This window comes from Denticeps clupeoides, chromosome 15 (genome assembly GCF_900700375.1).
Source record: "Denticeps clupeoides chromosome 15, fDenClu1.1, whole genome shotgun sequence".
Classification (NCBI taxonomy): Eukaryota; Metazoa; Chordata; class Actinopteri; order Clupeiformes; family Denticipitidae; genus Denticeps; species Denticeps clupeoides.
The window spans coordinates 5,347,136-5,372,610 of NC_041721.1; the positions used below are offsets into that span (position 1 = coordinate 5,347,136).

A 25,475-nucleotide genomic window follows, 5' to 3' on the forward strand; every position below is an offset into this window, starting at 1 on the left:
CAGAAGGTGTGTGGAGAAGGTACAGTGGTTGAAAATATGACTTTAATGCTGTGTAGTGTAATAAAACTTCATACAGAAGGCATGTGGAGAAGGTACAGTGGTTGAAAATATGACTTTATACAGTACAGTGTAATACAGAAGGTGTGTGGAGAAGGTACAGTGGTTGAAAATATGACTTTATACAGTACAGTGTAATAAACCTTCATACAGAAGGCGTGTGGAGAAGGTACAGTGGTTGAAAATATGACTTTATACAGTACAGTGTAATAAAACTTCATACAGAAGGCGTGTGGAGAAGGTACAGTGGTTGAAAATATGACTTTATACAGTACAGTGTAATAAACCTTCATACAGAAGGCGTGTGGAGAAGGTACAGTGGTTGAAAATATGACTTTATACAGTACAGTGTAATAAACCTTCATACAGAAGGCGTGTGGAGAAGGTACAGTGGTTGAAAATGACTTTATGACTTTATGCTGTGGAGTGTAATAGTTTTCCTTTTTGAGTTATTTGAATGTATGCAAATAACACAGTCTTTTTCCATCTCCAGACGCAAAACACGCCCCTCACACCTCAAGCTAGTCCAGGTTCAAGGCACCCTGGCAACAGGTCACCCCGGCAACCCCAGCTTGACACGGTGGTCTTAGCAACCCACACACTCCATTTAATCCCACCTGCGCAGCGTTTCAGTCCCAGACGCTGCTGCACTGGGAGTCCTCCTGAAACGGCTCTGCCTGAACATGCTAGCAAAGACCATCAAACAAAACATTAACGCTAAATAAGAAGCAATGCTAGATATTGGGGCAGTTTACTGCTTAATCGGGGGTATAAATTATTGTAAGATGTCTTTATTTTATGCTTTACTATATGACAACACATACATTTCAGAAATATTGATTTGTTTCAAATCATATTTGACGTAATGCTAAGAGGCGAGTTTTTAAATAATGGAACACAACTGAGTGCTGCCTCCCTCTGCCGTGATGGATGAGGAAAGAGGGGATTGTGTCGTTCCTCTGTCAGGTACGAGACAAATGGGACCGGTGAATCTCTCAGACTTGCCGTTCCTCTGGGGAACCTTTCTAACGTCACAGCACCTCGTGCCATTCGTCACCTCCTGTCCTGTTACTGGGTGTCTGGAGCGAGTGGCTGGGATGTTGTAGGTTCGACGTCTGGCAGCGCGCCGGATAATGGCCGCTGCTGCTGCTGCTACTGTGTTGTGTGTTTGTTGTTGTTGTTGTGTCTCACAGCGAGGCATAATCAGAGACGGCCAATCGTCTCAGTCCCGTGACATCATTCTTATAATCCTCCCAGACTGGATTACATACTCACACATTCACTCACACACACACACACACACACACATTCACATAAACACACACACACACACACATTCACATAAACACACACACACGATCACACATTCACATAGAGGAGAGTCATAACAACAGAGTTGTTGTTGTTGTTCTTGTTTTTATCAGCTAACAAAGCCTTATCTTCAGCACACTATATATATATATATACACACACACACACACACACACACAATATATATATATTAGAATACCTTAAAACAGTCCTATTTATTGATTTATAAATAATAATATATTAGTGAAGTATTTATGCATATTTTATATAATGTGTAATGTGTGTATTTTGGAGCAGCCTTATCTCTTGTTTAAATCGGGTACCCGCCCAGCCCGGGGGTCTTGTTGTTGGGTGCCATGTTGGGGTAGGTGTTGTGTGCGCTGGGGTGGTTTGTTGTCAGGATTAAAGGCTCCACATTCCTCACGTGCTGAAGACGTGTCGTAGCCTGATGGGCTCTGCTGATGTTTGTCTGCTCTGCACCCCCCTCTCCTGTTGTCCTTTGTTCCACCGATGGAAGCCCCAGCCATTGGAGGAGCTGTGTGTGTGTGTGTGTGTGTGTGTGTGTGCGCACACCCAGGTGACGACTCTGTCGACAGTGGTAGGAAGTGTCTGTGTTGAGTTGCGTCCCTGTTAACACCTTACTGGAGGTGATTAATGGTGTTAGCCGATCATCTCAATCTGGCAGTTCAAACAGTGGGGGGGGGGGGGCTAATGTTTATCCAAGTGATCACCTTGCTCACCCCTACGCTCTCTCTCTTACTCACACACACTCGCTGCGATCGCTGGCATCTGATAGGTCGATTGCTACAGTATTGGGCTTCAGTGATTGGCTTCTAGAGCCCTTGAACTCAGTCTCTTCTCTTTTCATAGACAGTGTGAGTGTGTGTGTGGGAGAGAGAGAGAGAGAGAGAGAGAGAGGGAGGATGAGGTTCAGCCTGTGTGTTTCCCCTCCTCCTTTTTCACAGCGTGCCGCTCAGGGCTGCGCTGCCCGTGTTTCTCTCTGATCGTGCGCACGCACGCTGACACACACACACACACACACACACACTCAGACACACACACACACAAGCGTTCACACACTTGCAGGGGAGTCTGCAGGAGGCTGTTATTCGAGCCGTCCCCGCGGCTGACGGAGGCACTCCGCCCGCTCCTCTACTCTTCCTCAGAGGAGCTGCCAGCGTTCTCTCTCTCTCTCTCTCTCTCTCTCTCTCTCATACACACTCGCGCACACACTGAGGCTCGGGGGGGGGGGGGGATCGGCTCTCGCACGCGGCGCCGGCGATGGAGCGCTTCCTCGGGTTCGTCCGGCAGATCCGCCGCTCGCGGAGAAGGAAAGGCAAGAAGTACCGGCCGGAGGAAGACTACCACGAGGGATACGAGGATGTGTACTACTACACCAGCGAGCACCTGCACAGTGAGTATACACACACACACACACACACACACAGAGGCGGAGAGAGGCAGAGGGGGGCTGCGCCGTGGAGCTGGGAACAGAGGGGATGGAGGGATGCAGTTCACCGGGTATCTCTCATTGTTTGGTAGTCATGTGGCTCATTGGATTAGAGACACACACACACACACACACATGCGCGTGCACACACACAACGTATGCTTCAGACTGCATTGGGAATGAATTGTGTGTAAATGTTTTCCACCTTGTTCGTTGTTATTAACCCAGGATTCTGCACTCTTCTGTGCTGCACGCTGTAGCGAAGGTCTGTGTTCACGCCGATTGCCTCAGGGGTGGTGTGTGTGTGTGTGTGTGTGTGTGTGTGTGAGAGAGAGAGTCTGAAGGCCTGTAATCGACGTTCCTCCTCCGGACCACAGCAGGTGTTAACAGAAGTCAGCAGTGCTGTCCCTCTCTCCCCACTCGGACCTGCTATAGGATGTGACTCAGCCTCCGCGGCGTCTTGCCGAACACCGCTGCCCCTGCCGTGGGCACCGGTGCTGATGGCAGACGCTCTTACCCCCCCCCCACGTCCGCCCAGTTCCCTCACAAACTGCTCCAGCTGTATAATATAACCAGGATCAGGTTCCCTGCACTGTGCAATCATGACGTGCTTCTTCCACAAAGAGTGTCCCAGACAGACTGATGCTCCCAGACAGCTTAACCGCTGCTGTGGTCCTCCAGCAACGGGGAAAATTGTCTTTTTTTTTTTTATGTCTCACGACTTATGTCTCCGTGGGTCAGGACGATTTTACAAAAAGGCGCAGAGTTTGCGCGTGTGATTTATAGACGGGGGCAGCCAATCAGCTCGATGCAGACTTTCACGCATGTATGATCGGGAAATTTTCAGCATTTTTTCATATTGGTTGTTCGGTGTCATTTAAGGACACTAATGCCGACCAGGCTAATTTATTTACAGTTCGGGCCATTTAACAGAAGCTGAAAGAATACTACTGAAACGGTGGAAACGCGCTTATATAAATGTGACAAATGTCATCAGTAAATAACAGTAAAAAAAATGGAATATCTTGAACTGTTGCCCGAGAATCCTGCATCAACGCTGCGGTCTCGCACCTCTGAAAGGAACAGCTGCTTATCTGCTGCGGTGGCTCTTTGTTGGACTCCCCGCTTTGGAAGGAATCATCAGCCAATCATCTAATTGGGCCGTCTGGGGACGGCGCGACTCACAGGAAGTGACGAGGCCGCGCGAGCATTTCTAGGACATCAATCTGGCGGTGGCCAATCTGGCCGGCTCAGGTGTGTGCCAGAGAGCTGCCGGCTAATTACGCCGGGCGTCAGCACCCTGGAAATGTCAGGCTTCGGCTCAGCCCCACCCACCTTCCCGTCTCTCCCCGGGCGGCGCTCGTGTTTTGTTTATAAGGGAATTCGGGGCCACTCCCGTCCCGTTCATTTATCATTTTCCGGCGTGTTTGGAGCGCTGTCACTCACGCTGCAGCTGCTTTCATCTGTCTGGGTATGGGCGCGCCACCAACATTCCCTCCCCCCCACTGTGCACCCTGTGATGTAGCATATCTAAGGAATGGCCCTTATGTCGTGTTTCTTGCCTCTCGGTGTGTAAGCAGGATTCGGGGTGGAGTGTGTGGGGGGGTGTATGCATACACACATCTCAACTGGTGTGACAGCTTATGCGTCCGTCTGCCCAGTTTGATCCATTGGCCAGTTTTTGCATGGGATGATGCAATGGGCCTACACGTTCCGAGAAGCTCACAGGACCCACCGAGATCAGGAATTCAGCAGTAATTCTGCAGCTCTGGCCTGCAGTCTGCAGGAGGCAAAACAACAACTAGACGCTTTTGCAGCCTGATGATGTGAAGAACTGGTGAAGAGTGTGTGACAGGCAAGTTGGGAGGCGGTCTTGACAGGTGTGTTGTGTGAATATATATATACACACACACACACACACACACACACACACACACACACACACACACACACACATATATATATATATTAATTTATTCCTTTGTTAAACGATACCTTGAGTGCATGAGAACAAGTGCACCTGCAACCACCCATAAAAATGATGGAAAGTCAGTAAAAGTGCAGGAGTCAGCAAAAGCATCCTGAATGATCAAAATCCCCAAAAGACCATGAAGGCAAGCCTTTTATTTTACAGAAGCCAACGGAACACTACATTTGCTAAACTTTAAAATGTCTGCTAAGAAACCTAAACAACATCAGATATAAGCATCATGTTTTGTATCATGTTAGTACTCAGAAAGCAATGTTTTTGCATAAAAGTAATATAACTTGACATACTTTACCCCAGATGTAAGTGCCATATTGGTTCTGGTTTTGCGTTGTTCAAATTATGTCTGAAACTGTTCTATCATCTGCTCTTGATGGAAAAAAAATAACAATACCAGTGGATAGTGGCAAATACAAATAACTACTTTGTAATGCGTGTTTTAATTACTCTTGAGACATTATGGTAATTAGAATATGGTAATTAGAATCCATCTGGACATTAGGCTATTTAAAATAAAAAAAGGTTGCAATGTTCCATTTGCTTGTGTTGATTTAAAATGAAATCTTTTCATTCTATATGAATTATGTTATATCATATTATGTCATATTGCTCAGCAAGATATGTTTGCTGTAAAGAAAAAGCACGAACTAAGAAAAGGAGAACTAATTAACTGAGTATTAATTCAATAGATCAAAAGGTTGCAGGTTTAAATCCCAAACTGCAAGGTCCCCTTGATCGAGGTACCGTCCCCACACAATGCATGGGACACATTTTGTAGCGTGTCACCCTGTGCTGTGCTTGCTGTGTAGCACAATGAAAAAAATTACTTTCACTTTCATATAAGTTGCTTTCTGTGTCCAAGCTTGTGCTTCTTTCGTCTGCCAAATCCTGTCCCGGCTGTAAGTCCAGATCCTGACAGCCCCTGCACATGCCCTGTCTCCGGAGCTGGCAGGAATTTGTGAAATGCAAATTCCTGTAATTGCTCTGTTTGTCCTTCCTGTGGAGATCACCCCAGAAGAGCTCCAGGTCTAACAAGAGAGCATCTCTCGTACCCCGGGCCGCGGTCCCGTTTGAAGTCTATTTATAAAGAGCTTGAGGTGTGGGTGGCGAGTCGTTAATCGGAATGCCATCGCCGGCCTCCCACTGAGGCCGTCATTAAAGCCCTCCTGGCTCTGGGAGAGACGTGGCTGATCGTTGCGGGGGTCTCCATTGCTGGCTCATGCACTGATGGCATGGTATGAATGCACCGAAGCTTCAGACGAGGAGAGCGGGAGGGGCTCAGTATGCGTGGAACGGTAATGGAGTGTTGGCCTGATCAAACCGACTTCATTCAGACACCCACAGATTGAAGCACTTTGCTTGTCGGAACTCAACATCACACCCGGCATTCAGCTTAAAATAAACATAACAGGCAGCGTCTTCGAGTAAACTCTCTGGGGTGAAGAAATAAATCAAGACTAAACTAAGACCCTGGCATATCAAAGGCGTCATCTCATTCCTTGCATGTTGTAAGTGAATGAAAATGAAATAGACATCAAACAAATAGTCATAGTTGGCTCCTCAGATGCAGGTTTAAAACGGGTTTCAAAATGGAGGATGAACATGGGGCTTTTCCCACGGAGCTGCAGTTGGAGGATGAGGGTGGGGGAGTGGGGTTCCAGAAGATAGCTTTGTCTGGAATCAGAGACGACAGGGCAGCATCGCTCCGGCTCATTCGCTTGTGCGAGGACATGGTCAGGGAATAAAAACATCAGTAAAGTTCATCTTCTGGGGGTCAGAAATAATTACAGGACTGGGCTGGAAAATGAGTTTCTCCTGTCCAAGATTCTTTTAGTTTACGTCACGATGGCAGGCAGGTAAAAAGGTGGACGCAAACGCACATCTGACAAAAAAGGGGATTTAATAAAACACAAGGCAAGTACAGAGACAGGGAAATGACCAATGAGGAGGACATGCCACAGCAGGCATACATTTCACCATTTTAACCATCACCAAGGGGACCTGAGTGGCACCTTGGTGGTTCGGGATTCGAACTCGCAACCGTCTGATTATGGGTCCTTACCCGCTAGGCCACCACTGCCTCAAAGATCCACACAATCAGCAAACTCCGGACCCCCTCGAGTCAGATCATGGCGGTTTGGAAACGCTCAAGTTCTTTTTAACAGTTAAGCCTTCGCTTTCATTTTTAGTTTGATCATTGGTGAGGACTTTTGACCACTTGAAAACATATCGGTCTGTCTGGAGACGTCTCTCCGGGCTGCCAGCGCTCATCAGGGCCGTGCCAGGCCCGACCTGCTGGCAGCACCGCAGACAGCTGTCGTCCACGCGCGTGCGCTGATTTGCAGGCCTGTTTAAAAGCCGTCAGCAAACTGTTGCGATGATCTCTTGCGAATAAACGTTTACGGCGCGTGGCTCTGGGGGGTGCTGGCAGCTGTCTTCGGGCCCGGGGCTTGTTGGGAGATGCAGATCCACTGCTGCTTCTAACAAGCGTGTGCGGTTGGTGGGTGATAATTATATCCCGAGCCTTGCTGGCGTACGAAAAAATGTAATATATAAACATGATAATAAACCTTAGGGACGTGCTAGCATTAGCGCTAATGTTATCAGACAGACCTTAGCCCAAAAGGTCTTTTGTTTAGTCGCAGGTTGGGGGGGGGGGTGTCAACCCCTTTTGTCCCTGAAGGATCCGAAAGAGGGGCAGGGATTTAATATACCCTGGCTCCGTGCCCGGGGTTCTATCCCCTGTGTGAAAAACGTGTAATTATGGCCCGCAATAATAATGACTCTACCCGCCGAATGTGCTTTCTTTCATTTCCCTCGTTCAACCTGGATTTCAGTGTTTTTTTTCTTCCTTGTTGGATGTTTGTAGGAGATTGCACATTATCACCAGCGCCTATTGAATACAGTGGGTTAAGGACAGTGAACTCGTTGCATTTGGGCTCCGGTGTTAATTACTCCTGTGAGATGTAATCGCTGGGCCTGTTTAATGCAACGCCAGCCTGACAGTCTCCACTTCCTCCGCTCTTCTAATGGGGGCCTAACAATTGAGAAAGAGACTTAACTGCACTCAAAGTTTGACCCAGTGCAGCTATAAAAAAAAAAACAAATTTTTCAGAAAAAGTGCATTACACCCTGAGCAGAAAGCTTATAGTCACACCTTACAAGACTGTCCTGTTGATGTAAACTTTAAGTAATTTTGTAATTTTGCTGAAATTGGCTTGTTGGATATGGCACACAAGAGTGTGATCACTCCAGCAACAGTCATTTTCTTGCTAATTTATTCAGTCATTCACTGTTTTTTCACAACCAACAGCAATGAGCAGATCAGGGGTTTGCAAACAAATAGCCCCACCCTCTCGTTTTGTTTCCTAGACATCAAGCTCATTTGTAATCATTGAATTGGAATTATTTTTGTTTATTTTAGGTTTACTAGTATGAATTCACAATTAGCTTTATATGAGTAGTAGGAGGTGCAGTTGGACCAAATGTTGCAACGTGGGAGGGAAATTTTTATGAGATTGCCAGTCACTCACAAGGGACAAAAACCAAAAAGTACACATAACAAAAGAGACCACATTTCACTGTGTGCACTGGGTGCTGTGCTGAATCACTTTAATATATAGTATATATAAATTAATATATAGTCTATACTAGGCATGTTATGAAATATAAATACAGCAATATTTTGCGATATTTTATGTGGTGATATTGTATCAATACAGGGACATCAAATACTGATATTTTTGTATACAAATTTAGTTCTGAGCTGTGTTGTTTTGGCTGAATTATTAATGTAATGCGATCCACACAGATTATACACAGCATTTTGTATATCAGCTCAGTTTTTACATTTTCAGTGAACTGTAAAATATTGCAATATATAGAGTATTCGAATATAACATGATATCATGATGTATCGTACATTTTCAGTGAACTGTAAAATATTGCAATATATAGAGTATTCGAATATAACATGATATCATGATGTAACACAACCCCTAGTCTACACTGAGTGTCATAATGGTGTCTGCTTTATATAATAATTGCAGAATTAAATAAAACACAATGCATTAACTAGAGGCTACTCATCGCAACTCAAAAAGATAAACTACTAGGTGAATGTCTTTAACATTTCTGCTGCAAACAGAGCCATCCACTGCAGTGGGGCATAAAAGTATTTGGCAGCAACCAAAGTTGCCCTAGATAAAAAAGATGAGAGGGGTCTGTAATTTTCATCACTTCAACTGTGAGAGACAGGATGTAAAAAAGTCCAGGAAATCACAATGCTTGATTTTTAAAGAATTTATTTGTATAATCGTGACGAGTTTACATGTGAAGTTAAAGTGAAGTGATTGTCACTGTGAAACACTGCAGCACAGCACACGGTGACACAACGAAATGTGTCCTCTGCTTTTAACCATCACCCTTGGTGAGCAGTGGGCAGCCATGACAGGCGCCCGGGGAGCAGTGTGTGGGGACGGTTCTTTGCTCGGTGGCACCTCGGCGGGTCGGGATTCGAACCGGCAACCTTCTGATTACGGGGCCTCTTCCTTTTGCGCTCTTCTGTGTGCGCTTCTGTCGTTTTCATTTTACTGGCGCCTGAGAGGAGGGTTGAATAATAAAAAAAGAAATGCACGATTGCCATTCCTCTCCTCCCTCGCGTGGTGGAGGCCGGCCGTCGGAGAGGCTGATGAATGCTCGTTTGTTGTGCAGGGCCATTAAGGGAAGCGCCGCTCGTTAATCAGCAGTGACAGTGCGCCAGCAGCTGTTTTCGGCTCTGCTCCAGGGGACTTAGCAGCACAGCACTCCGAAATCGCGGTGAACCTCGAGTCGCTTTTGGCTTGTGGGCGTTTGTAGTGTGACTCTAATTTGGTAGGAAAACGCCACGGCAAGCAGCCCCAAACTTGACTCAACTTTTGTCACCGCAACTGGCAACTAACCTGACTGACCAATGGCAAATTGCAAATCAAAGCCACCAACTTGCTAATAAATGCCACCCAGGTCACGTTGTAACATTCACAGAGATGCAGCCATTATGTCATCTGCTTATGGTGACATTAAAAAAGGTCCTTAAAAGCTCACCTTTGGAGTTGTTTGCTCTAAACCATAACTTCCCTCTCAGCACCTCTCCTGTGGTAACTGGGGATCTTCATTATTTCATCCTTCTGGGCTAGCTAACATCTCATTGGGGAATTGGGATATCACTGCTGTATTTCATTCTTGTATTAGTATGAATGAACTCTTATGAATGAGGAGCTATTGAGGTCTTGATCTAATTGCAGATCTAATTGATCTTGGGCAGTGGTGGCCTAGCGGTTAAGGAAGCGGCCCCATAATCAGAAGGTTGTCGGTTCGAATCCCGATCCGCCAGGGTGCCACTGAGGTGCCACTGAGCAAAGCACCGTCCCCACACACTGCTCCCCGGGCGCCTGTCATGGCTGCCCACTGCTCACTCAGGGTGATGGGTTAAATGCAGAGGACACATTTCACTGTGTGCATCGTGTGCTGTGTATCACAATCACTTTACTTTACCTAATTAATATGTCTATATTTTAAAACCACCACTGCCTATTTTGCGCATACAAATATCTACACATGTCCATATACTTCATGATACTTACACTCATACAGTCCACATTCTCTAATGCCACATCGAGGAGCGAGGTAGGCACAGGCATGCTTGACATTGTGAACATAATGGTTTCATAAATGAAAACAAACATAGAGCACGATGGAAATACAATAAAATATGTGATAGATTATGGTTAGACATCACACAAATCATGACAAGGCAGCGTGAAACTCTCCTGGGTCCAATTCACCCTGCTTCAAAACCCGAAGCAGGCATGGGTGATTAGGACCCAGCACACGTGTGAATTGGTTCCACCTGGTGGGCCAGCGGCAATGCATCACACTAACATTCTTAAATGATTTTAATGCATTATACAATGCATTATATTATGCTGTACACACAACCATCTTAACTTTGATACCAGACCCCCTTCCTAACACTTTGCACCTCCACATGTAGCATACACGATAGCATACCTGAAAAAGATGCATCAGGACCAACGTATGAGCTCTGCCAGTCCTTTCAATACATTTTTTATATATTTGACAGCACTGCTATTGAGTTTTAATGTTAAGAATGCAAAAACGTAAAAGAGGCAGTGCCTGCATACTTGGGATTCACTTTGCTAGAGTGTCTCTCAGTCTGAAATGAGGATGAAAAATACACCGGCAAAAAATAATTTCACAGCTTTTTATAGAAAATTCCCACACATCTTTGGGGTTACAAATATCACAGCGCCAATCCCGTTGACGTTCTCTTCTTCATTTGAAGCGGAGAACAGCCGAGTGAGTGAGTGGCTGTATGAAGGCATGTCAGCCTTAATGGGATTTATAATGGAGCTGGGATGCGCAGGGATCTGTGTTAATGCTGCTGTCTTGCCTGGGTTGGGTGAAATGTAGGTCTACTCTACCTCTCTCTGCCGCTCCTTTGGGCACATGCTCCTTTCCACATAATCCCTCCTATTTTTTCCCCCCTTTCGCTCGCCATGTTTCTCAGAATTGGGTATCAGATTCATGCATCAGAAATGATCTCGTCAGCTCCTCCCCTCCCCCGCTCAGCCACTCCATTCTGTCGCTTCTTCTCTCATCTCATTGTGCGCTATTCCTTCCTCCTGGTTCCTTCTTGCTCTCTTATCCTCTATATTGCTTTCCTGTCTCTTGGGAGGTGGAGCACTGGTTACTGAAATTAGGGTTTGATTTTTCATGATCCCCATCTCCTGACAGAACACACAGGGTCATTCACACAGCTCACAGACACCTACATGCACGCACACACTAACACATACGCCACGCATACTCACACAACAGCGATGCACAGATTTAACAGGGATGAAAGGAGGTTGTGTATTTAGCCGTGTGATTTGCATATGCAAATGCATGCTTACAGTACGGCATGCATGCAGCATGTGTTATGCTCAGTGCACGTCACTCACGCATTCGTTTGGTTGCTGGACTCGGTTTGGGAAATTTCTGATTGAGGTGAGGGGGGTGGGTGTGGCACATCTCAGCATTGTGCATTCCCATCAGATGTGCAGACATCACAACCATGGTAGAGGTGATTGATCTGAAATTAGCACATTGTGGCATTTACTATAAAGAAATAAAAAATGTTTCCTCACATGGCTGAGCTGTTACGGTCCTGCATTGTTCTTTTGTGGCTTTTTCAATACGTTGTTCAGTGGCCGTGAGCTCATGTTGAATCATTTTCCAATCCAATATGATGTGGTCCAATGCTCTTTTACTGTGAAATCAATATCACTAGCAAGATTTCCAATAGCAGAGTGTCAAAATTGTATTTACCTTACTGGAGGATTTCTATTTTTTTTTTTGTTTTTTTTTGCAGTAACTTAGTTCATTTTACACTGCCCCAGAATTCAATTATTGCGCGCCACAGACTCGAAGCCATGCTGCACGTTGCCTAATTGAGCTTTAAGTGTGAGCTGGGGTCTCTTGGGATGATTTGAGAAGTCTGCTGGCCAGTATGTTTGCTGAGAGGGATTTGTGATTTTTACATGCTCACACATTAACATTCAGCATGGGTAGATGGTCCTTTTAGAATGAATAAAAAAGAAGTGATGCACAGTGTGCACCTATCAACAATCAAGAGTAACATTCTTAACATTTTGCACTCTTATCTGCCTACACTGCCTTGTCTACAGCTTTCTATCATCTGTGTTGTGTGTTTCGTGCAAATTTCATGAATTAAGTGTGTAGTAGCCTAGTGAGTAACACACTCGCTATGAACCAGAAAACCACAAAGTCACAGGTTCAAACCCCACTTACTACAGTTGTGTCCCAGAGCAAGATACTTAAGTGTCTCCACGGGGGACTGTCCCTGTTACTACTGATTGTAAGCTGCTCTGGATGAGGGTGCCTGACAAATGCTGTAAATGTAAACTATTAAGGGCACTATTCTCGAACTAGCGCTATGCTCGAAGCATGGGGATTTTTTGCTACTGTAAAGTCAAAGGTGTCCTCAGGATTTATATAAATAAACTGATAAAACAAGAAAGAAACACAATTTTTAGAGACTTATTCGAAGGAGCAGGAATAAACCAGGATGAGGAAGTAGCTTGTGTGAGAGCTGTCAGTCAGTGAGCTCCTCCCATTTTAAACACACTGAGTTTAAAGGTATTAAAAATACTGCAGATCTAATAAATTAACAAGCCTTCAATTTGTCAGCAATCGGCCAATTACTTACTAAGAACACTTTACTAAGTGCCCTCTCGCACAATCCATACTTCTTGCCCCTATTGGTTCCGCTAATTCACAGGTTTGCCCTATTAGGATTAGGTTTTGGGGCAGTGATGGGCTAGCGGTTAAGGAAGCGACCCCATAATCAGAAGGTCGCCGGTTCAAATCCCGATCCTCCAAGGTGGCACTTAGGTGGCACTGAGCAAAGCACCATCCCCACACACCAGTCATGGCTGCTTTTTAACTCTAGCATAAAATGCAACATTCTTGTAAGTTTTCCAATCTGCTGTTTACAGGTTGTACGATTTAGAGTAAATTTACAATCCACATATTTACTCCGGCAATATTATTGCAGCTAAGTTTGTGCTTAAAACAAAAATATAAAGCGTTTTTGGAATCCAAATATGTTAAATTAATTAAATTAGTTGTCAACTATTTTGATATTCAACATAATCGTGACTAGTCAACCAATTATTAATGTGTAACAATACATATGTAATTAAGGATTTCCCTCCATGTTCCTTGTGAAGATAAGTGAAATGTCCTAAATTCCACTCAAATATTATGTGTTCCCCCACATCAAATGCACATGCAAATTTTGATTCCTAAACGGCTCACACCCCCAATCTATTCCTTTATTTTTAACACACACACACAGAAAGCACACACAGCTAATGGCTTTGATGTGTTCTCTCTCCTGGCCATGACCGAGCTTAATGTGCTGTAGGCTATTCCTATTCTCCAGAGGGAAGAGGGGGGGGGGGCACGAGAAAAGAGAATTAAAGAGCAGTTGAAGTGGTAAGAAAGATGAAGAGGCAGAGAGAAGAAGGGAGGATGAGGAGAGGAGACGTCCGTGCCGAAATGAAGAAGATTTAAATTGCTGGTGGGAGCCGGTCTGAACCCGGGGCAGTATTAATGAGACTGGAGGGCGGTGGCGGTGTGCGTTATGATGAGCGCTCCACTCACCGTGCAGACATGCATACACCAACTAGACAGGATATACAACACCTCGTTGTGGGATTTTTCTGCCGCTTCTCATTCCAGAAATATTATCTGCACTGTTCAACAATCAGATGATTGGGCACACAAATAAAGATCAGGAAACTATTAAGAATTAAATAATTAACTATAATTATGATGATAATGTATGCAGATTGAAATGCTGGTACCGGTCTATGCAGATATCTCTAATAATAAAGATGCAAATTAAAAAAAAAAAAACATTTAGAACATGCTAATCATGAATTACATTCTGATTCTTTAAGCCACTCACTCATCACCCACCATCGTATGTATCTTACCCGTGAACATTTCAGAAGTTCAGTGTAAAATTAACAACAGGCATAACAAAATCCAATTTGATCCATGCTTTTGGCAATAAATATTGTAAATAGTGGCGTGACAAAATAAAACAGGAATGCTGTGCTGAGATATCAAGTGCAGTGAAATTGGAGATGCTTTTCCAGGAACCTTTACAGGTCTTATGACATCATGGACTTATGGCCAGACACACATTAAGTCATGAGGTTCCTAAGAACGTTCTCCTGAGGCAGAACCAACATCAGGGGGTGATGGTTCCTACTGGATCTGTTTAGTGTATACGATGGCTCCCCGACCATAAAGAAGGGTTTACAGTGATTCGGATATCTTGGTGCAGAGTGAGGTGGAAAGTCCTTTCTATGTGTGTGTATGTGTGTGTCCAGGGTAAAACTACTGGGATGAGTGGATCGTGGGCCGTGACGTCTGATACCAGATACCGACCAAGGCTGTGGGGGCTTCCGCTGTGTGTGTGTCTGGGTATTCGCTGTGTATGTTCACTATGCTCAGTGTGTGAGTGTGTGAGTCTGTGTGTGTGATCCTACTGATGCCTGCAGCCTGAGAACACAGCCTTCCTTCTCTTCTCTCTGTTTCTCTCTTGCTTTCCTTGTTTCTCCGCATCATGAGTTAGCTAGTGTTTGTCTCGGTGTGTGTGCGCGTTTGTGTGTATGTGTGTGTTTGTCTCTGAGAGAGAGTCCTCAGTTTAGTCCAGCGTGTGATTGTAAGTGATGGGAATTAAAGGCTTCGCTGCACTGTAGTGTAATAGAATAAGAATGACTGTGTGTGTTGCACTCACTTTAACCCTTTAACACACACACATGCACACACACACACACACACACACACACACACACACACACAAAGACATTAAAGAATAAAGTTAATTCTATGTTCATGGTGTGGGCAGGCGCAGCAGCGCTGCACATATTTTATCGACTCTCTATAAGGGGAGGTGGGTGGGGGTGAGGAGAGGAGCAGCAGATGAAAGCGGGCGAGGTGGAGGGATGCAGTGGAATTATGGATATGAGAGCGACTGGGTGCTTTACTGCACAGTGGATCATGCGGCTATGTCTGAACTGCACTGTTCCCATCAGTGTGGCAGAGTGATAATCCTGTGGTCCTGTTCCTGTGCTTTAAAGAACCGCTCAACGACGCCAAGAGATGTAGGACCAGGGCCACCAAAGTTATTAAGGACCAATCACCACTGGGGTGGACTAGAGGTTTTAGGAAGCGGCCCCGTAATCAGAAGGTTGCCGGTTCGAATCCCAAAGTGCCACTGAGCAGTACCGTCCCCACACACTGCTCCCGGGGGCCTGTCATGGCTGCCCACTGCTCACCAAGAGTGATGGTTAAAAGCAGAGGACACATTTTGTTGTGTCACCGTGTGCTGTGCTGAAGTGTTTCACAATGACAATCACTTCGCTTTCACTTTCTTCACACTCAAACAACTGCCGGTTCCTAAAAATCAGGCAAAATTCTGACCCTGGCAAGGACTTCAGACCATAAGAATGTGGAAACAGAACATGCCACCACACCTCACACCCCGACCATCTGAGTGTTCACTGTTGTTGTCTGTTCATCTAATCAGTCCCCCTGCTTTCATCTTTCATTTGGAGTCAGGAACAACTTTGTATTTTATATTTTTTTGAAATGGTTCGTTTCATTGAATGTATTCATACCCTCTATTCAGGCCTTGCTCGTGTCATAAGAACACCGTTCATACTACACAACTTGTGTGATCTTGTATGATCAAGGATGTAATGATGCACTCAACTTCATGATTTTAGGATTTTTCATGGTTTTTTTTTATTAGAAATACACGAAAAAAAAGTGTATTGAGGCTTTGCTTTTCAGGGTAAAAAAAGTGCATTGCAATTAATTTTATTTCAACCAGTTTTAATCCTCAAACGTTACATCCCTTATGGCTTGGTATCGTGTGTCCAGGGCTCTCATTAGCTGCATTAGCTGGCAAACTGACTAGATGTTTAACATTCTACACATCTGTTCACAGCTGAGCCGTCTGCCAGCGTCTCTGACCATGTTCACACTCAATTTGTGGTGATGGCCAATAACTGGTCAACCACAGATTTGCCTCCGTTCCGGGATTTTGACAGTCAGCGACCACAAAATTGGCCTTAAATTAGTGTGATCTGAACCAGTCAACAGTACAGCCTCCCACCATTGGCTCCAGATTCACTTTGGGGTAAAGTTTAAGGTTTTCCTGTTTAATTCTAAAGATGTAAAAGGACTTGTCCCTACATACTTTACTATGACAGTTCAAGTTCAAGTTTGTAACATTATTAACCGCAATAAAAATTCTTGGACTCAAACCCACCTCAACTTAACACAGACCACTTAAACAGGAAAACATGAAAAGTAAAAATAGTGACACCATATACAATTACAGGGCAAACCAAATAGAAACACTGCAGCACTGCACACGGTGACACCACGAAATGTGTCCTCTGCTTTTAACCATCACCCTTGGTGAGCAGTGGGCAGCCATGACAGCCATGACAGTGTGCGGGGACGGTGCTTTGCTCGAAATGGCAACCTTCCGATCACGGGTCCACTTTCTTACCTGCTAGGCCACCACTGCCCCACTAATAAATATATATTACATAGATAAATTATGTGGGGTTTTTTTTTAGCTTGTTTCACGTTTTGTCTTTTAAATTCTTCCTTTTATGGTTTATGCAGCACTTTGGGTTCAACTCCTGTTGTTTAAAAGGTCCTCTATAAATAATTGAGCCTGAACTTGACCAACTGGGCACAGCTAAGTTGTTTATTCATGACCGTGGTGACCTGCTCTACTTGCCTGTAGGAATGTGTGGTAGTCTGTGAAGGAGAAGGTGTCTGAGTGTGTGTCTGTATGAAAGCTGCCTTCTTAGAGTTTCACAGGAAGTGTCGCAGTTCAGTGCTGGGTCCTCCAAGCTTCCATCGCTCCTACACCTTCTGAGCTGGGTTGAGATCTTGTGATTCTCCTCATCGTCAAAATATCCCACACATGAGCATATCCACTCTTATGTCATTTTTATATGATAAATGTATCTTATCCCAAGATAACTCTGTAAATACGTTTTTTTTAAGTGTTTTTTGATTAATTTTGTGTATGGAGAGCTGGTCGGAAACACCTGGCCAATCCCCACCCTCCTATCTGCAGTGGCGCAGCGCTTTCCTGGCATTAGTTATTAATGAGATTGGCCTGGCTGGCAGGCAGCGGGCATTAGCCTCGCTGGCTGATGGAGTGCAACCGCTTCACCGGGACGGGCCTCTTAGTAATGAAGCAGAAAGACTTTTCATTGCCAGATTCGCTTTTTAATAAACCAATTTATCCTCCCCCCGCTCTCCCTCCGCACAACACCATTCATTTGCCGCCTCAGCTGTCCGGTTATTGTACTTTTCCACTGATTGAAAACTTATTTTTTGTGTGTTTGCGAGAGCAAGATGAGTGACAGAGTTCTCCCTTTTAAACCAGATTCAGATGTAATCGAAGAGGAGGATACCTCTGTATTTTTGAACATAACCATATTGGCTCGCTCAACAGGTGTCTGTCTAACTGAGCAACAAACAAATGACGTGTCAACAATAGTAATAAAATAGTAATAAAAAAGAAAACTTTTTTCTGTTCACTTAATGTACTTTAGTTTGTATTATACCTTTACATTTACGATATTTATGAGACACCCTTATCCAGAGCTATTTAGGGTGCTTTTAACACTTTAGTACATTTGCTTTGGTCCGATTCAGTCTGTAAGTTGTGAACCTTGTGTCATCTTCCTCTTGGTTTGGTTTCCTTTCACACAGGGAAAAATTCAAGCAAACCAAAATGCATCGCTTCAAATCCTGCAAGAGCTTTCTCTCGGCTGATTGGTCAGATGTATCGCCATGGGAACAACACATGTAAATACAGGAAGCAGATCTGCAGTTGATGCTGAATCGAGGCCACCTCTTTTTGCGGGTCTCAGTGCGGTTGTTCACACCAGACGAAAGGGACCGCGCCAAGGGGAGAAACGAAGTTGAGTTCGATTCAAGCGCGCTAAAGCCTGTAGGTGTGAAAGCACCCTTACAATCAGTTGTTACAGGGACAGCCCTCCTAGAGACACTCAGGGTTAAGTGTCTTGCTCAATGGTAGTACATGGGGATTGAATCTGGGTCTTCTGGTTTTATCCGCGAGGCCACTACCACCTATTATAATGTGAAGATTTCAAATTTTGTCCCCATTTTGAATCCTGGCTCTGTCTTTGTGTGACTTTGTATGCTCTACCTCCGATTTGCCATGGGTTATGCATAGTGAGTGAGTGAGTGAGTTATTCTATATATTACCACAGGTTACAGAAAACTTATTTTCAGCTGCCTAGCAACCTGGGCTGCTGTCACACCTCTTTCCTTTACATTTACCCTGACTTGGGCAGCATCTTTGAACAAATTCATTTATTTATTTATATCCCTTCTCCTCCTATGATGGTTCTTTGATTTAGAAATGGCCTATTTTGATGTTCAATCATGCTATTTTAAAGTCATGATAGATTACTTTAAGGTCAATAAATTATTCAAATTGGACTGCAATCTAAATCTAATTTCTGACCTACTTATTTTAGAGGGATTTTGGGTTAATTTTTTGCAATGCAAGGTGGAACTGGTATAAAATGTGAAATGAATTATCGTCTAGGAATTTAAAACCTTTTGTCCTAGATTCTCACAGTTGCACAGTTGCATTAGGTGTCTGCCGCTGTCAGAGAAATGCTTTTGCTTATTTCTCTTATATATTCATGAACTATATGGAACTTTTACCTGCACACAAACTCAAACTACAACAATGCACACTCTGCACAGACGATGCTTCATTTAGCTTCAGTACGATTGTCTTTTTTTTTTTATTTTGACTCATTGATAGATTGCAATGCAGCAAATAATGGCGCCCAGAAGCATAAGCAAACTCAGTCAGCCTCAGCAGCTTGTGGTACTTTGTATTTATTGATTGACCCGAAGGTCTTTGCTTGAAAGGCTCATTTGTAAGTTGCTTAGGGGAAACACATTTGTGATGAGAATAAATGTTAATGCCATCAACAGAGTGCATGAAAACCGATTTTTACTAAAGTTTGCACGGTGGTTAGGCAATGTATGTCTTTGTACGTGTGTTAAAGTCAGTGTGTGTGACCTACCTGTATGACTTGTGTCTCTCATGGCTTGTATATTTTGGCTCTTCCTCGGCTCCCCTCCTTCTCCTTCCCCTGTCCTGATGGGAAGTTTTCCTGGCATGGGCAGATTGGTGGCTCCTATGCTAATTAGCGGCCCGTCGGCAGCTCTTCTGCAGTCAGCGTGAGACGTCAGTAGTGCAGGCAGCCCCGCTCGGCTCTCGCTGCAGACAGGCGGTGCCAGCACCCCGATCTGCCTTTTAAAGCGCCCAGCTGGTGGGCAGCCAGAGGGGGAGCGCATCCCAGGGCAGCAGATGCGGTTGCTGTGGGAATGATTAATTGCTTCTCGTTATTGGGCGGATTTGCGTTGAGATCCATCAGTAGAGCGGAGAGAGGCATTGTGGCAGGGCGGAGTCACGACGCCAGCAGGGGTGAGATGAGACGGACGAGGTGGATGGTGCTGGTTAAAGCCGATTGACACCCTTACAAATCCTGCAGCTACCATTTGGTGGTAGTAGCCTAGTGAACCCGAAGACCCAGGTTCCCTGAGCAAGACACATAAACCTAAGTTGCTCCAGGGGGGGACTGTCCCTGTAACTACTGATTGTAAGTCGCTCTGGATAAGGGAGTCTGATAAATGCCGTAAATTAATCTAAAGGGTTAAACAATAAACGTACCCATGCTTCCTTTTCTTAAGTATTTTTTTTATTTAATTTTATTAGCTTAATGCAGTTCCACAGCACCTTAGAGAAGACGTTATTAGCCGTTATTACTGTTAGCATTTCATAATAGAATAAGCCACCCAGTCACTTGAGCATATGGACTGCAGTAGCCGGTGCAAAAACTTGTTTGAGGTCAGCACTGTTTGGAATTTGTGGCTAGGTATGGAAGTAATGAATTATAAATGACTATGCGATTGCATATCTGATAAAGGACTTTAATCTGGCATAAGCCAAAAACAGAATAACAGTACATAGCGCCATGCTACAACATGACATTTTGTAGCAAGTGTATAAATTCATCTTTGCGAGCGAGGGGTCTGGTTTCCATTCTCATTCTGGTTCGGCCCCAGTGGCGTTAGGGGTTGGGAGTCATGGCTGCGAACGCGCTAAAGGGCAGCGTGTTAATGACTGTGGCGTACACGTGAGATCATTATCACAGCCTAACCCGTTCATTATCGTTAACGTCGGCAGAGGACGTCGGCGTTTCTGCTGAGCGCACAGAAGCTCTGAACAGGTCGATTATTACTTGAAAGCGCCCCCTACCTGACCCAGGACAGGGGTCCAGCGCGTCCTTGGTGGCGCGGAGGCTGTGTTGCAGAGGGGAACAGCGCAGCCTCATGATTACTCGCCGTGTAAAGCAGGCAGAGATCTTCGGTTTTACAGGAAATGCCCTGAAGAAAATGTTGGCTGACGTGCGTTGCACCATTTACGCTCTGAGCTGCTTACGAGTTGGCCTTTAGTCACACAGAATAGTTTTTTTTATTTTCCCCTCAGAATGCTTTATTGTCATGGTGTAAACACTGTAGCATTGGTCATGGGTCCTTGCTGAAGAGGCAGCAAAGGCCAGACCTCTCAAGAAGACAAGGATCGTGGCTGAGAAGTGATTCGGGGTCGTACATGAGGTGTAGGGCAACGTGTTATACAATGAAAAGAATTTATATTTTTGTTAGAGCAAAGACTTTTGTGTGTTGGGATGTATTTTTTGATCAGCATGCTAGCCAACTGTCAGTGGCACTTCCTGTCCTTCATTATCACCGTTTACCTTAAAAGGCAATAGTAACAGTTCATTCTGGGCACCACTGGCCCAAAAGAATGTTCTAGCCTGTTTTTAGCCATGTTGAAGGTACCATTCCTTGGATATTAATTTGTAGTGGGTGAACAGAAGACAAGCAACTCCATTGTGGTCCTCTTCTCCTACCTTGATTGCATATTTTACTAGTTGTGAAGTATTCCCCACCATGGATATGATATGATCAAAACTTATAATGGAACATGCGCTTTGTGCATTTCGTGCAGTAACATTCTGTTGATGTACTGCCCCCTATTGGATTAGGCTGTAGATGTGAAATCTTACACGTTGCACCTTTAAGAGTTTCTGGAAAGAGCTGCACAGGTTTGACCAGGAGTAAAAAATGATTATTCTGGCTGTTGCTTGTACTGCCATTAAAGTCCAGGAGTCTGCTTCTAACAGCTCTGTTGAAGCCCTGCGACACCATGATGGGTCAGCATTTGTCTTCCATTTACTCGGTAGAACAGGAGATTGCATTTCTGCAGAGTTAATAAAATCTACTCTCCCCAAAACAAAGGTACACACACATTGATTCTGACAGGTCTTCTGGGGTGTGCAGATTGTGACAGTGAAGTGGCGTTTATTGTCTTTATCAGAAATGACTCTGAGGCCATATTAACCTCTTCAGATGCTTCAAGCTATTGGATTAGTAATACAACATCTGTAGATCACCAATTATCTTATAAGTACAATTTGGTGCAAATCATTTTCCTTCAAATCACTTGTTTTGATCAATGACTTGTTTAATCTGTTTAATGTCTCCTTTTCTTTGCAAGTAATATACATTTTTATTAAAAGTGTTGTACAGACGTCATGGACATTTCTGATTCCCATTTGCGTGGAGTTGCTGTGCTCCCCCTTTGGTTCCCCCCACAATCCAGACATTGACAGATTACTCCGTGAAATTTCTTTCAATTCTTACACACAGATATTTGACCCTCTTTGAACATTTCAGTGCGCCCGACTGCAACACTGATGAGAATTTCTTGCAAACCTGCTGGCTCACCGAGCATCTTCCCACCACTGCATCCTGGCCCCGGACTGCTGGTCACAGATGAAATATCGACCGCTGTGTTTGCCCATTTGCTGTCCGTGGTCCATTGTGGAGTCATGTGCTCTGAGTCCGGGAGAGTTTTAATTTATCGGCGGGACTAACTGCAGCGTTAATTAAAGAGGTTATGAAGCTCAAAGGGTTGGACCAAATTGTAAAAATGCGACATGTTACAGCACAATTCCCTGAACACTGAGTGTTTGATTCATGGTGCCTTTTGGCAAAAAATGGAGTACTAACTATGTAGCTCGTGCCTTGATGGATGTTTCTATTGTTTGCCCCATAAACTGTGTGCCAGGAGGTTTTGGTGCCGTGGCCATTAAGCTCGACAATGTGAGTGCACTGAAGCTCTGTATTGATGGCTGCTTTCTTTTTGTAGCTACTGACCCACAACACACACATTTTCCTTTTGGAAGTGTTTAAACCCTCGTTTTAGGAGACAATAACATGTGCTACCAAATAAGTGGGACAAAAAATCAATAATGCAATAAACTGTGATACGTGATTGAAATGTCACTATCCGGTATTGATTATGGAAGCTTAAACACTTGAACATGTGTTTTCACATTTCCTCTTGCTCCGTCTATTCTAAAGGATGTGGTTGTTTATTATGTTGCCACTTATTGATCACCTGATAAAACGACACAGAACCATGGTAAAGGTAAGAATCCGTGACTGAAGTGGACGTCACTAGACTAGCTGCTATGATGTCTTCACACGCCTGAAGATTTTGTGTTCTTGGGATACTTGGCTCCCATGTGAGCTGGATCCTCTCGGTCGTGGCTGATCTCCTGCTGCACAGGTTCCAGTACGCTCCGCTTCCATTTCGTCTACTGAGCCCTGCAAAGCTCCTCTTAAGCAAAATTACATTCGTAAGAGGCGTGTAAGGTGTTCAGAGTGTCATTGTGTACATTCTTATACAGTGTTCATCATATACTGCGTTGTGTAAGGTTGTCTGTTAGTGTACGAATCTCAATATAAATGTGCTAGTGATGGCCTAGCGGTTAATGAAGCTGCCCCGTAAACAGAAGGTTGCCAGTTCGAATCCCGATCTGCCAAGGTGCCACTGAGGTGCCACTGAACACCGTCCCCACACACTGCTCGCCGGGCGCCTGTCATGGCTGCCATCTGCTCACTCAGGATGATTGGTTAAAAGCAGAGGACACATTTCACTGTGTGCACCATGTGCTGTGCTGCTGTGTATCACTTGTGACAATCACTTCACTTTCTTTCTTCTTTCTAATCTTGTCTCAGTAGTGATGTCAGTCTATGCAATTATGTAACCACAAAAAACTGCAATTTCTGTGCCGGTTGTGAGTAGAAAACTGAGTAGAAAATTGTGATTCAGGACACATTGGATTTCTAGTCGTTGGTCTAGTTGTCTAGTATGTTTCAGTTGTAAAACAGGCATTTCATAATAATTTGTTTGCACATTTCCCTTGACAGTAAAGCAAGGTGAATCTCGATACTGTTTATTTGTCATATCTGAATTGTATGTTGCAATACTGACATTGTTAATACTGACCTTGTAAATCACTTTTTTGTTAATATGACTTTTTTACTGAACTTGCGCAACCCTAGTGCATGTGTGTGTGTTGGTATGCAACTGGTCAGGAAGCCCAACTGTAACCCTGAACCGAACCCTCAGCCCACGCCTGATGGCTCCCCCCCGAATCCCCTGCTCCCTCCTGCCCTCCAGGTCCACGCTTCAGATTGAAATATCCTCCCCTCTCAGCCCACGTGCGATTTAGGACTGACAGCACACGCCGGCTAATTGCTCTTTATTTATCCCACTTCAAAGACAAGGAGAGACGAAGCTCTGGTTTGTTGTATTTCCTCTTATCGGAGCTAAAATAAGATACTGCACTGTGACTGATCAGACGGGACCGTTAGTGTCTGCGCTAAACAAAAGAAGACATAATTGTCCCCATGCACAGAACCCTCATGCATATTTAAGCACAAATGTGAAACTGACAAACGTTCTGTTGACTCGCTGTCCTGGATAATTAGCTTGGAGCTCTCTCCCTCGACCCAGCCGGGTGTGATAATCAGCTCGTGAGGAGAAGGAAGGGTCATCTGTGACCTGGTCTCCTCGGCAGCCCCTTTACAGTAAAACTCCACTGTTTCCTGGAGACGGCAGTGAACTTTGGCTGTTTAGCCCCGGGCTTGGTGAGTAACTCTGGTGACTGAAGCCTCCTGCGGCTCCTCCCGTCCCTCATTACCGCATGCCTACTGTACAGCAGCGGTGTACCATCAGAAGTGAAGGAGGTGCCTGGACTTGGGCTTCATTTAGATCCATCAAGCTGTGCCCACTGTTACTTCATGATGGCACTTTACTGAAAAAGTTGAAGATGTTTTTTGCACGCCTAGGCCGCTGGTTTAAAAGTGGCACTAGGCACATTGCTAAACTTTTGATGTTTTTTTTTATATATAGCTACCTCCTTGCAATTTCAGGATGATTTAACCCTTCAATATATGGCAGACCTAAAAATAATATTGTGATATTTGTAAAATTTGACTGTAAATGCTAAATTTGCCACTTTATTGCATAAAATTACACCAATATAATGAAATTCCAGTTCCTTGTTTCCCAGAACGGCGCTTTGGCTGCCCTGTGCTCTTGATTATCTAATTTTGTGCATCTGGGATTATTAGTATAAATGCGTCCTTGCTGTGTTCCATCCTCATTCTGTCATTTTACCATGTGCTCTGCATGTTCACGTTTGATGTCTGTGTGAGACCTCCTGTGCCCTGTTTCATTTATTAAAACTCTGCGTTTGTGAGTTGTGCGTGAATTGTGTTGTTGCATGGAATGCGTGCCGGGGAGAAAGAAAAGTTTATCTTCGGAAACCAAGTCGGTGGCCCCCATCTCCAATTAATGTGGGCTTTTACTTATCTCTGTGTATTCGCCTTTCTCTGCTGCTCTTCCAGTACAAAACCCACTTGTGCCGGGAGAGTTTTCTGGTTTTGGTCGGGGGAGAATGCTGTCGTGACAGAGAAGCGAAAATTACACACCAACAAACCTATTATTTTGTGTAAACCTTTGTTCTGCACCTAGTGCCACTTTTAAAATAGTGCCTACATTTTTTTGTGGTCCCTATCAGCCCG

General features: G+C 44.5%; 1 protein-coding gene across 9 annotated transcripts in view; it reads left to right on the forward strand.

Annotated features, from left to right (window-relative positions):
- grip1 (glutamate receptor interacting protein 1) overlaps window positions 1-25,475 on the forward strand; it is a 239,009-nt gene that overhangs the window by 103,485 nt on the left and 110,049 nt on the right. For 2 of the 9 annotated variants that reach the window (XM_028954025.1, XM_028954028.1), the window contains exon 1: window positions 2,279-2,782. The exons of 2 other annotated variants lie outside the window; for them this stretch is intronic. In XM_028954025.1, coding sequence (XP_028809858.1) covers window positions 2,650-2,782 — 133 coding nt within the window. In that variant the 5' untranslated portion in view covers window positions 2,279-2,649. Of the gene's footprint in view, window positions 1-2,278; window positions 2,783-25,475 lie in introns of those variants that run through there. 5 more of the 9 variants (XM_028954020.1, XM_028954023.1, XM_028954018.1 and 2 more) reach the window with 4 other exon arrangements.